Source organism: Leucopleurus acutus (genome assembly GCF_964270905.1).
Source record: "Leucopleurus acutus genome assembly, chromosome: 11".
In the NCBI taxonomy this organism is placed as follows: Eukaryota; Metazoa; Chordata; class Mammalia; order Artiodactyla; family Delphinidae; genus Leucopleurus; species Leucopleurus acutus.
In genome coordinates this window covers 103,754,396-103,766,910 of record NC_139152.1, presented here as the reverse complement: position 1 = coordinate 103,766,910, position 12,515 = coordinate 103,754,396, and the positions used below count along the sequence as shown (strand labels likewise).

The 12,515-nt window shown below is 63.0% G+C and overlaps 1 protein-coding gene across 1 annotated transcript; it reads right to left on the bottom strand.

Moving 5' to 3' along the window:
- Nucleotides 1–2,390: 2,390 nt before the first annotated feature.
- Nucleotides 2,391–12,105, bottom strand: MAPK8IP2 (mitogen-activated protein kinase 8 interacting protein 2; the record flags this gene model as incomplete). The annotated part of the gene is made up of 12 exons (XM_082849831.1): nt 2,391–2,748; nt 3,215–3,313; nt 5,970–6,040; nt 6,164–6,268; nt 6,898–7,007; nt 7,089–7,261; nt 7,391–7,466; nt 7,716–8,912; nt 9,006–9,099; nt 9,247–9,519; nt 10,917–11,022; nt 12,041–12,105. The coding sequence occupies 12 exons, from the start codon at nt 12,103–12,105 to the stop codon at nt 2,676–2,678; spliced, it is 2,442 nt and encodes an 813-aa protein (XP_082705957.1). The 3' UTR covers nt 2,391–2,675.
- Between the last annotated feature and the right edge of the window lie 410 nt (nt 12,106–12,515).

The window sequence follows — 12,515 nt, the reverse complement described above, 5'->3', positions numbered from 1 at the left end:
ATAGGAGGTCACCCAGCCACATGCAGAGAAAGCTCAGTGTCCAGGGTGGAAATAATGGGGTGGAGGGAAGAGGGGCTGGAGAGGGGCAGCGACAGGGCAGGCTGAGGTCGCACAGGGAGCCACAGCAGAGTTAAGAGGGCGAGCGGCCTGCTCAGGTTTCTGTTTAAACAACCGGGTCTGGTTGCAGGAGCTGGTGGATTGCAGACACAGGTGGAGGTGGGAGCCTAGAGGAGGCTGCTTGACGCACAAAGATCCAGGCGGAGGCGGGGAGGCGGGGGGGGGGGGGGGGGCAGGCTTGGGGTGGTGGGGGGTGGCGCTGACAGCAGGGGCAGTCTAGGGTGCCTCCACGCTTCCTGCTCAGGCAACTGGAAGAGACACAAAGCACAGAATATAGAATGGGGCACATGGGGAAGAGGCTCACGTCACTTCCAAGTGTCCGTGGCTCCCACCAGGAGTTCTGTGTCTCTGCACCTCAGGGCCCTGGTTAGGGTCCCACGTTTACCGAACTCCACCAGGCGCCTGGCCAGTGACTGGCAGAAGCAGCGCTCCTGGAGGGCGCTGGGGTTGGTGAGGTAAGGCACAGCACAGAGCTAAAGCACACGGTCTGCCGGGGGCAGGACTCTGGGGCCCTCAGCACAGGGAAGGCACCGAGGCCGCCGCGGGGGAGAGGAGGCCAGTGAGCGGACCCAGGACAGAGCCAGGGCGGGGCCTGGAGCGCAGCTGAGCCGGAGCAGACCATGAGCCAGCCCGAGAAAGAACAGCTGGGGAGGTGAAGGAAGGTGCCCGGGCCGGTGCAGGAAAGGAGACCAGAGGCGGAAGGAAGGTGGACAGGTGTGGGAAGGTCCCTACTGACAGGAAGCTGTTCCAGGTGAAGGATGCCCAAGCGTGTCCGGCTGCTGTCCCAAAGGGCCACCGCAGGAAGGGAAAGGTATGGATACAGAGATGAGGAGATGAGTTGGAGGGAGGGACTGAGCCCAACAGGGGCGGAGTGGGCGCCGGGCAAATGGAGCCTCCCCTGAGATGGGGGGTCGAATTTCCACCTGACAGAGAGTGAAGGGAACAGCGGGCGGGCGGGGTGCAGCCACAGGGACCTGAGAATCACGCCCCCAGGTTGAGGGGCAGAGGTGCGCGTCCAGGGGTTCTCTGCCTGCCTCATTCAATTGTAATCAGCAGGAAAGTTTTCTCGTAGATGTTCTGCTGGGTCGGTCTTCTTGCAGGGTCGGGGACCCTGGCCTGCGCCGGGGCTACCCAAATGCTGAAGCGTGGCCATTTACTGATTCCTAACCCGTGACTATGTTCTCTGTTTGCCGGTTGCCCTTAAATTAATTTGAGTAGAGGTGTGTGATTTCTATAGACAGTGGTTTTCAACCTTCATGCAGTGAATTTGTCTACACTGGCCTTTCTCACTCTCATTTCTTAACCTTCACCTGTTGTCTTCCTGGAGCTGCTGGCATCCTGGGCTTGGGGGGTTAGGGCGGGGGGCAGGCCCACCCTCAGAAAGGCACTGACCACCATGCTGACCTCAGCACTTGAGAGCTGGGGCTCACTGGGGCCAGGGGGCCGGGGAAGCCCTTTCTCCAGGAGGTATCATCTGTAATCACCTAGGGCATGTGACAGTCACCTCTTTTCTTCTGGCTTTCTGTGGAGAATTTTTAAAACACTAATCTTAAGATCTAAGCAGACTGACGCCTGCTCTCTGTCTCACATACACACTCACAAGCGTGCAGGCACACTCATAAGCACGCACACACTTCCCAGCCTGGCACTCCAGTGCAGGTGGAAAGGACACACGCTGCGTGACCTTTCTCTCTGGCCTCAGCTTCCTCGCTGGCCAAGCAAGTGTATTTGGAGAGCACCCGCCGCGCACCGCACAGGGACACCAGCGTGATTTCAGAGAGCAGTGAAGGGGTCTCCTGATTCCATCACCCTGGGGTCTTGGTCCCCACTGCCATGGACAGTGCCTGGGCCCCTGGCCCCTTATCTGCGCCCCCCCCCCAGAAATAGCCAAGGTCACACCAAGCAGAGAGTTTATTGAGGTGCTGGACTGCGGGGAGTGTTTGCAGCGGCATAGCAGATGCTGGTGTGGCCCGGGCCTGGGCCGGGGCACCCTCCTCCTAGCAGCGTCTGGGGCTTGGGGTGACCACGACTCCTAGTCTCCCGCAGGGCCCTACTGGGGAACCCCTCCCTGCTTACCCCTGAGCTCCTCGTGGGGCACTATGGGGGGGGGTCCCTCTCTTTGTCCCTATGGTGAGGATGGGATATGACCCCTTGATATTCACTATAAAAATTAAAATTCCTTTATAAATCACACGGGAAAAGCAAGAGGGGATCACCTGGGAGCTCCCTCCACACGCCCCTCCCAATTCTGACCCCAAAGTAAAGAGCAGAGGGCAAGAGTTTGCAGGCACAGAGGAGCAGAGACAGACAGGAGGAGAGAAGAGGGAGGCCAAGGGCAGACCAGGGCAACACAGAGAGAAAAGATCAGGGGTAGCGAAGGTGCAGGCTCCACGCTTCAGCAGCCCCTGGGGAGCAAGGAGGAGAGTTCCCAGCACAGCCCGGAGACTCGCCAGATGCCAGGTCCCATGTGCCCCCAGTCCAGTCCTTGCCAAAGCCGAGGTGGCCGCATGAAATGCCCCCAGCCCCAGGCGCTCCCGGAGCGGGAGAGCAGCGGGTGGCTACTCCAGGTAGATGTCCTCTGTGGGGCAGGCGTACTCCAGGTGCCGCTGGTAGTACTCCAGGAAGGCGCGGCTGGGGGAGAGAGCGGCCTCAGCCCCAGGCTCCCCAGGCCCGCCCACCTGGGCCTGCCCATGCCCCCCCACCCCCTCCCCGCCCAGCTTCGTCCCTCAGTCCTCCTGGCCCGGCCCCTTTTCCTTACGGTCTAACCTCAATGCTGCCTTCCCACCCCCAGCCCCGTGGTCAGTGTGCCCGTGCCGTTCCCGCGCCCAGGACTCCCTTCCACGCTCCTGCCCCAAGCGTTCTGCCCACCACCTTCCCAACCCTCCACCACCACCACTGTCATCTGGCCTTCCCTCCCTTCCCCTCCCCTGTCTCCCCAAACTTCATCTCCATCCCTCCTCCCAGCCTGCTCACCCCCACCCCACCCCACCCGCCCCGGGGAACCGCTGCACCGGTTCTGCATCCCCACTGCAGTCCCAGCCGTCACTCCACGCTGGCCCAGCCCTAATCCTGCAACCCACCCTCTGGACTCACTCACCCCACACTCTGGGCCACGGGCCTCATCGACTCCTGGGAGACGAAAACGTGGCAGGCAAAACGGCTCAGCAGCGGGTGTTTGGTGATGAAGCCAAAATAGCTGTGGGGAGAGCGGCGGTGAGCACACGGGACGTCCCCAGGTCCACCCCTCAGCCCCCAGGGATCGGGGAGAAGAGCCAGGGACAGAGGGCTCAGGGAGGGCGTGTGGGGCTGGGGAATGTGCGGGTCACACGATTTCAAGATTCGAGGCCCCTTTCTGGGTCCTCGTCAAACACAGCGCTGGGCATCTGTGAGGAGTTAGCGATCTATGCTCATCTGTCCACAAGGGTGTCCCACTGCATCTTCCTTCTCCCAAGACAGTGCCAGCTGCCTCTGTGCGCCCCCCCACCCCACCCAAAGCCTGCCCCTGGACCACAGAGCAAGGCCTCCCCGTCTTCTGGGCACCACATCTCAGCTGACTCTTCCTTGTCATGTCACCTGACACCCTGAGTCTGCCCAGTCCCACCTCTGGTCCTGCAAACCCACAGCTGTTTTCCAGGCTCTGATGTGGGGCTTGGCATGGGCCCTGACATGTGAAACAGTCTTTCTGAAGAAGCTTGTACCCTGGCTCTGTCGCCCCAGCTCTGTTCCACGTATGCCTTTCCTGAATCTGCCCTTCTTCTCATCAAGACATTAATAAAAATTGTTGTCCAAAGGGAGGCACTGCCAGAATCCTGCAGCAGGAGGGCTGAGACCCACCCCCCCGACTGTGGCTAACGCAGCCCACGTCAGGTGGGATTAGGGTTTTGCGGTTCCACCAGATGGGAATCCACACGGCAGCATCATCGCTGGGACAACGTGCTCACGTTGGCCACGAACACGTCACAGCCTTGTCTTGAATGCCACACTCAGATGATCCCATTCACGGGGAGTGCCAGGCACCATCCTCAGCAAAGCTCTTTATGTCATTAGCTCCCATAAACCTCACAACGGCCCTGCGCGCTGGGCCTCTAGATGAGGGCGTCGGAAACGCAGCCGGTCTGTGGCGCCCTGGGGGTGCTCTCAGCCACCTGTGATCTCACACGCCACGTGCTCCCACCTTATCCGGACACAGTGTGCCCAGCACGTGCCTAATCCAGCCCGCTTCACAGCGAGATGCCTGACATTGGCTCCTTGTGGCCCCTCACTGTGCGGACTGGGCTGAGTTCTGCAGTAACATGTACCAGGAAGGTCTGGGCCAGGACAGAACCGCCTTGGTCTCCTCCTGGCCATGGAACTGCATCTGGGTCAGCGTCTGGCCTGGACGCCTGAGCCTGTGGCACCCAGTTTCCCTCTGCTGTCCTTCCTCTCTCGGGTGTGCCACCCTCAGCCCAGTGTCCCTGTGGGCCACCGTGCACACTGGTCCTCATGGTGCCAGGTCTGCCCCGCCGCCTGTTCTGAGCCCTGGCCCTCCACCCCTCAGAGCAGCATCTAAACTGTGATCCCATCAAACCACCTCCCTCTCAAGGGAGAAACCAAACTGGGCTCTGACCCGGCTGAGGGTGGACACCATCGCCCAGCCAGCAGACAGAGCGCCCCTCACTCTTACCACAAGTGTCCAGGAGACACACATGCCGGCCTCAGTATCTGTCACAGCCTCAGCCCCAGCAGCAGTGTGTCCTCCCCACATCCTGCCTCCCCTGAGGACCTGCTTCCTCAAATACCACTGGGCCCTTCGGAGCCTCTGCTTGGCCCTGTCTGCGTCGCAGGTTAGCTCCTCCTGTCGCTTCATCTAGGGCACTGGCATCCTGTGCGCAGGAGGCCGGCTGGGCAGGAAGGCTGTAGCCCTCCATCCGCTGGTTACACTTCCCTTTCACTCCCGTCTCTTCTCTCTCTGCCTGGCTATCCTGTCTGCCCCACGGCCGAAGTTACCTACCGGCTCCGAACGTACCTCCCCCCAGGTCTCCCTTCCACACTCCAGACCACGTAGCAACGGCCGCTTCACCCTCACTGCCTCTGGATTGAACCCTGCATCGCCAGCCCATGAGGCCCACTCACTCCAGGCCTCTTCTCCTGGCGCGTGGGTCACTAACTGCTCAACACCCAGGTCACCCTTGATTCTCTCTCCAGGCCAGCCTCTACATCCAATCAACTCAGGTCCTGCCTGCCCACCTCCTAAATGCCACTAGGTCACAGCACCTGGATAACCTCGGCAGCCACCTGGTCTCCTGCCAGCAGCACTTGGGTCCTTCCACCCTGCACAGCAGCCTGTCAACCTGACTGTGTCACCCCACGACCCCATCGCCAATGGGATTAAGTATAAGCTCCTTGGCATAGTCAAAAGGACACAGGTGCTCTTAGTGTCCCTCCAGCCTTACCCAGCTGCCCCCAAAGAGCCCCTAGTGCCCCCTTGCCCACAGCCCTGGCTCAGCTGGCTCCCTGCCAACAAGATCCACCCTGTCACCCACTTGCCTTTCAAGGTTCGTAGAGTGGTCTTCAGCCGCCCCGCTAAGTCCCAGGAGAATTCACCCGCCTCCCTGCAGGTCTGCTCACTGCAGCCCCATGCACACGTCCACCAGAGTCCCACGAGTGCTTCGAGCACTCGCTTGTCTGTGTGTCTGTCTCCCCACCCAGACCAGATGGGAGCCTGTCTGATCCAGGTACCCTGGGCCCAGAACAGAGTGGGCGCCACGTGGGGACTCAACTCCTGGAGCCAAGTGGGTGCGGGTGAGAGGGTGGGATGGTGAATGCGCAGCCCTCAGGGTTTGAGGGGACCAGGGGATGGGGGAGTCTCGTACCAGCTGTTGCGGGGGTGGCAGCCGCAGAACGAGATGTTCTTCATCTGGAAGAAATGGCTGCAGTGCTGGAACTAGAGCAGAGGTGGCAGGAGAGGCCACGCTAGACAGAGCAGCCCAGGGCCACCCCGGCCACCCCTGCTGGACGCGCCTCACCCCTCCCACCGTCCCCTGTGCCTCAGGCCCCCACACCCCACCTCAGGTCCTCCACTTAGACTCAGCTTGACCCCCCGAAGAGAAATCTCAAGGTCACAGGAGGCAGGAGGACGCAGGTGGACGGTCAGTTTCCGGGCAGTGGCGATCTGCAGAAGAAGTGAGGGGAGAAAAGGGTCTCCAGGGCCTACGAGGGTATCTCTCCCTCCTGGCGGGACGCTGTCGATTAGGTTTGAAGACTGCTGGCAGCGATTCGGGAAGATGTGAGCGTGGCCTTGGCCTCTCCTCAGCCTCAGGACGGCCTGCCTCGTCTGCCTTCCGCCTCTCCCCAGGACTGCGGCCCCAGCAACCCCGGCCTGCTCACTGCCCGTCTCGTGCGCTGGACGCGGGCTCTCAGGCGCAGAGCCGTGCTGCTGCCCTGCTGCCCCCCCGCTCGCCCGCAGACCCAGCAGACGGGCCGGCCCTCACCGAGTGTCCACTGAGTGAATAACGAGTGTGCAAATAACTTCCAGGGAAGGGTCTGTGAGAGCTGGTCTTGCTTTTCAGACACGAATAGGATGGGCTGAAGGAGGGGGAGGGGCCGGCGGGAAGGTGACGGGGAACAGCTGCTGAGCGCTGCCCGAGGCCTGTCTGCCAGGCCTCTGAATCGGGGCTGGGGGGGCCCGGGCCCCGAGGCCCCCAAGCATCCTGGAACCCTCCGTGGAAGAGGGCGGAGGCCTGGGGCCTCCAAGGGCTGTGCCAGCCTGCAGGGCTCAGGGGCCCCCACCTCCAGACTGACCTTCTGCATGGCTGCACACAGGATGCCATTGCCCTGGTGACAGGGCACCTCCACGGAGCCCAGGAACTGCACGTCAAAGCGCTCCACCCAGCAGGGACCCCGCGTGCTCCCTGGGAGATCACAGGGGCCTAGGTCAGGTGAGCAAGAGAGGGCCTGGGATGACAAGACGCCCCTTGGGGAAGGGGCCTCACCCAGCAGGTCCTTGGCCGGGCCGGGCACCGCGTGGGCATAGAAGGCGGGGAAGACGCCACGCTCCCCCGTGCGCATGTTGAAGCCACGGAACCAGAAGTCGTCCTCCTCGGCCTCCACCAGGACCGGGTCGTCCACATCCAGCTCAAGCTCGTCGGGATGGCGGGGAATGAACCTGAGGTCAGGTCAGAGGTGGGAGGTCACTGGGGCAGGGGCAGGAACGGTCGGGTTGTGTCCACCAGTGTCCCATAGTGTCTGTAGGCTCAGGTGGAGCGTCGCTAGCAGCGAGGGGGAGAAGCTGTACCTGAAGACAGCCCGATGGGTTTGCTCTCTCTCCTCGCCATTGACCAGGCAGGAAAAAAGGCCGAAAGACTCGGTGCCTGAGAGACAGAAACAAAAGAGACAAAGGCTCAGGGAGGGGCAGGAAGCCGAGCTCCCCTCCCCTCAACAGTCTGGTGTGGGTTGTCCTCTGTCACCGAGGGAGGGAGAAGTAGCTCACCGGGGGCTGGAGACAGAGCAGCCTTCCCCAGGCAACTCCCCACCCTACCCTACGGGGGCCTGGGGGAAGCCCTGGGCCCAGGAGCCAGCCTGCTCCCCCGGGACCGCCCCCTTTCCCACCTCCCACTCACTGGAAGATCGGGAGGTGCTGTTGACAAAGACATTGAGGAACTTCTTAGAGAAGGTGAGGTCAGGGCTGTCCGGGGAGGCAGCCCCGGGGCCCCGATCAAGGCCCAGCGGTGCGGCTCCCGCCTCTTCCTCGCTGGCCTCGCCACCGCTGTCCCCGCTGTCCTCGCCCAGGCGCGCGCAGCGCCGCAGGCTCACCAGCTCCAGCTGCGTGTGCTCGTCCACCACCAGCGTGTACTTGACCGCATCGTACACCAGCGAGGCGTCCGGCGCGGCGCCCGTGCCCCGGCCCCCGAGGGGCGCTGCCTCGGGCTCGGCTTCGTCCTCCTCCTCTTCATCCTCGTCGTCCTCCTCCGAGCAGGCGGCAGAGCAGGCGCGGCCCGGGCGGGCAGGGCGACCCGGAGCGGCCCACAGGGGCGTGATGGTGTCGCGCGTGGGGTTGCTGAGGAAGAGGCAGGGCCCGGGCTGCGCGGGGCCGGGCCGAGGGGCGGAGGGCTCGGGGGTCGGCGGCCCACACAGCGTCTCCATGTCCACCAGCTCCACGCCCGGCCCCGCCGCCGCCTCGGGGGCCTCGCCGGCGGGCGACGCACACTCCCCGGCAGGACGCGGCGCAGGAGACAGGCACTGGCCAGGGCAGCGGATGGGTGAGGAGCCCTCGGAGATCATGCGGCTCACGAGGTTGCTGAGCAGCCAGGGCGAGTCGGCGTCCTCGCTGAGGTCCGGCTCAGACTCGGACCCTGACTCGTACTCGCTGTTGGTGTCGTCGGGGCCCACGGGCAGGAAGGCGGGGCGGCGCGGGGGCTCGCACGGCGGCTCGGGCTCGGGCTCCGAGGCCGGCGACGAGGCCTCTTCGATGGAGTTGGTGAGGTGCGAGGAGCGGCCGCTGCTGCTGCCGCCGTCGTCGCTGCTCCGCTCCAGCTCTGTCTCTGAGATGGAGGAAATCATGCGCCCCAGGCGCGCGCCGCCCGCGTCCTCAGAGTCGGAGCCCGGCGACGACAGCTCCTGGCTGCTGCGCCGACCCCCGCGGCCTCCGCTGGAGCCGCTCCCCAGGTCGGCCTCGATGCCTGGATCCGAGGAGGGCGAGGCCCCACCTGGCGCCAGGGGCCTTGCGGGCTGGTTGCCTTCGGAGTCGCAACCCGGATGCACAGGTGACTGCGCCCCGCAGGGGCTTCTGTCCGTGGGCGGGAGGGGGGCGGGCGGCTCTGCGGAGCACGGGGTTGGGTCAGCCAGCCCACCTCCCCCACCCCTCCCTCCCTCGCCTCCGGCGTAACCCCGCCCACCACCGCCCAGCTCACCTCTGAGGGGCTCCTGGGCGGGTGGGCACAGCACTGTTTCCTGCCTGGAGGCTGGAGGCCCTGGAGCAAACCCTCCATTGTTGTTCAGGGAGTCCTGGGGAGGAGGGGAGGGGTGGGGGGAGGAGAGCAGCGCTGAGGAGGGGCCCCAGCTCTCAGGGGTAAGTGGGGGGACAGGCTGCCGCGGGGACCAGTCCCAGATGCTGGGAACCACGGATAGCTGCGGGTCTGGGTGCCGGCTCACCTGGGCTCCCAGCGTCGTCAGGTGGAGCGTGGTGGGCCGGTGCTTGTGGGGCTCCTCCAGGGAGGGGGAGAGGATCAGGGGCTGCCGGGCGCGGGCTGCTGAGCCAGGGCCTCCCCCCTCAACCTCCCCCTCTGCTTCCTCCTCTTCCTCTTCCTCTTCCTCCTCGTCATCCTCCTCCTCTTCATTGTCATCGATCATCTCAAACTCCTGGAAGTCATCCTGGAAGGAGCAGATGGGGTGCGGCTGCTCCGAACGCCCCAGGGAAAGGCTGTCCTGCAGGGAAGAAGGCCAGGGCAGAGCTGGGCCAGTGTGGGATGGTGACTTGGGTCCCAGGCGCCAGGAAAGGGGAAAGCAGGAAGCTATAAGTCAAGGGACAGACGCCTCCCTCCAGTTCTCTCTGCTCTCTGCTCTCCACCAACAGAGCAGCTTTTTAAAAAATCTGCTTAAGATACATAAGGATCGCTACAGTTCTTGGTAAGTAAGAGCCCAAACTCCTAAGTCTGGGTGACAGAGATACTCAAAGTGGCCCCAACCCACCTGCCAGCCTCATCTCAGCCTCAAACCCCGTCACATTTGACACCAGCACTTTTCCTTCATAGCATTTTAACACAACACATAGTTACTGTAGAGTTTTGGGTCTGTCTCCCCCACCAAGCTGCAAGCCCTACCAGGACAGGACCGTGTCCATACTGGACACTGGTGCAGCCCACCCCCAACCGAGAACAGGACCATGTCCGTACTGGACACTGGTGCAGCCCACCCCCCACTGAGAACAGGACCGGGCCCGCAGTAAGAGTGCAGTAAATGGCAAATGAATGCATGAAGCAAAGACAGCCAGCACCAGGCTTCACCAACCTCAGGGCCTCTGACCCACCAATCCCTTACCAGCAATGCCTCTCCTCCATTCCCTCCAACCCCCCTCATCTGCCAGTTCCTTCTAGTCCTCCCTAAGGGCACGGTTGTGTGCCACTTCCACTGGAAAATCTCCCTGATGGCCTCAGTCTTGGGTGGGTTCCCATCGTTGCACCTTCTGTCCCCTCACTGGAATCCAGCCGTTGACACTCAGGCAGCCACTGCCTCTCTCATGTCTTTCTCCCCTACTAGGTTATAAGCTCCTGAGGGCAAGAGCCACACCTGTCCTGCTCTCTTCCCAGGCACCTGGAAGCCCCCAGCACTTGCCACATGGGAGTTGCTCAGAAATGTTCTTGAATGAAAACAAAAACGTAAAGAAATGGGGAGGAGCAGATGGGCAGGGGAGACTTCAGGGCTGGAGACATGAGGCAGACAGATGGAGGCCTGAGAAGCGGGGAAAGGGCAAAGGAGGAGATGAGGTGAGATGGCAGCTGGAAGGGGTTAGATCTTTCTGGGAAGTGAGCTGAGCACAGAGGCACCAAAGCATAGACACATCTCCCCTCCCCCAAGCTAGCCCGCTGGTGGGGGTCAAGCGAGGACTGATGGGGAAGGTCCTCAGTGGACCTCTGTCAGAAAAAGAGAGGTCTGATATATGGAGGAAGACCCCGGGTCGAGAGGCCAAGGGAGAAGGGGCAATCAGAGGATTTCTTATTTCAAGGCTGAGCTTAGACCCACCCTAAAACCCCACGAGACTGCTAAGCATAACCTAAGCGAGACTCTCCCTTGAGAGAGTTCTCTGCCCCCAGCCCCTTCCCCACCTTCTCGCAGTGGTCCGAGTCGTAGCTGAGGCCCAGACCACAGTCATCGGTGATCTCAGACAGATCTTCATCATCAAATTCTTCCAGACTTATGTCCTGTGGAGGCCTGGAGAGGAGAGCAAGGACAGGGCTCCTGAGAGAGCCACCAACACTGGACTCCCTGGCCAGGAACTGGTCCTAAGGAGGGGCCAAGGGAGACCCCCCCCCAGCTTCTAGGCCCCGCGATCTCCAGAGCCCCCAACTCCCAGACCTGCATCCTGCCATTATCTTGGATCTCAAACTCTGCTCTCCAGCGGATTTCCCCCTCAATTTGAGCCACGACCAGCTCAGAAGAGGCACCTGTCCCCCAAACCCTCCTCCCGGCCCTCCTTCCGCAAAGAGCCAGCAGCCTCTCCCCCCTCTACCCTCAGCTCCAGGCCCCTCTGGGTCACAGGCTCAGCCTCAGGGGAGTCAGGCTGAGCGGAGAAGGGGGAGGGGGAGCTGAAGCTGCAGCAGCAGGAGGAGGGGGAGGGGTGAAGGCTGTTCCGGGAGCAGAATCTGGCCAGTTTGTCCCCCACTCCTGCGGAAGGCAGGCCTACACCCAGAGGTCCAGCCCTCTCCCCTCCCTAGTCCCTTCCCCCAGGCCCCAGGCTTGATTTCAGCTCTCCCTCCCAGAGCCCTACAGACCAGGCCGGGCTTCCACCAGAGGCCCAACAAGGCCAAAAGGACACTGCCAAGCCCAGAGTGTGTACTCAGCATCCTGCGCAGGCAGCCCACCCCTCAGAGGCTCCGCCCACGACCCCTGAGGACCTCCACCTTGGAGGACCTCCACCTTAGAGGGGGGCGGCTGTTCAGGCTGGGTGCAGCCCTGGATCCCAGCAGGACTTTGGGGTTGGGGGCGGTCACTGGGGCTGGAGGACGGGCATCAGGGGAGGACAAAAATGGAGAGACCCGGAACCGAGGGGCGGGGGGCGAAGAGCCGGAACCACGGGCCTCAGGACCAGAGGGGGGGTCTGGGGCTTGGGCTCCCAAAAGCGACGAGGGGGGGTTGGCAGGGTCGGGTCGGAGAAGTCTGGGGACTGGGTCAGAGGGGGTGCTGTACGAAGGGAAGGGCCTGCCGAGGCCCGGGGCGCCCAAGTGCGTACCTGCAGCCTGGCGGCGACAGCGAGTGAAAGGTGGAAAGAGAAAACATCTCCGCCCGATCCGCCATCTTCTCCGGGGAAAGGTCCGCCGACTGCGGCGGGGGAGGGGTGCCCGGAGCGACAGCCCCGCACGCCCTTCGTCGCTCCCTCCCGCCCGCCCTCAGCCCGCCCCAAGTCACCTCGTGACACGCCCTGCGACACCCCGCCGCCAGCACACCTCGACGCCAGGACACCGCGGCAGCGCGAGCCGGGGGGAGGGGAGGACCTGGGAGGAGGGAGGATCCGGGGGGGAGGGGAGGAGGGCGGACCCGAGAGGAGGGCGAAGGGGACTGCGGGGAAGCTGGTTGGAGGAGACAAGATGGTTTGACTAAGAGGCTCGAGTTGGGGGAGAATCGGGTTGCGGTTTGGTTTTTTCGGGGTGGGGGCAGGTGAGAAGCGGATTAGTGGGGATGGGGGATCAGTTCGTACGGTGAGTTTA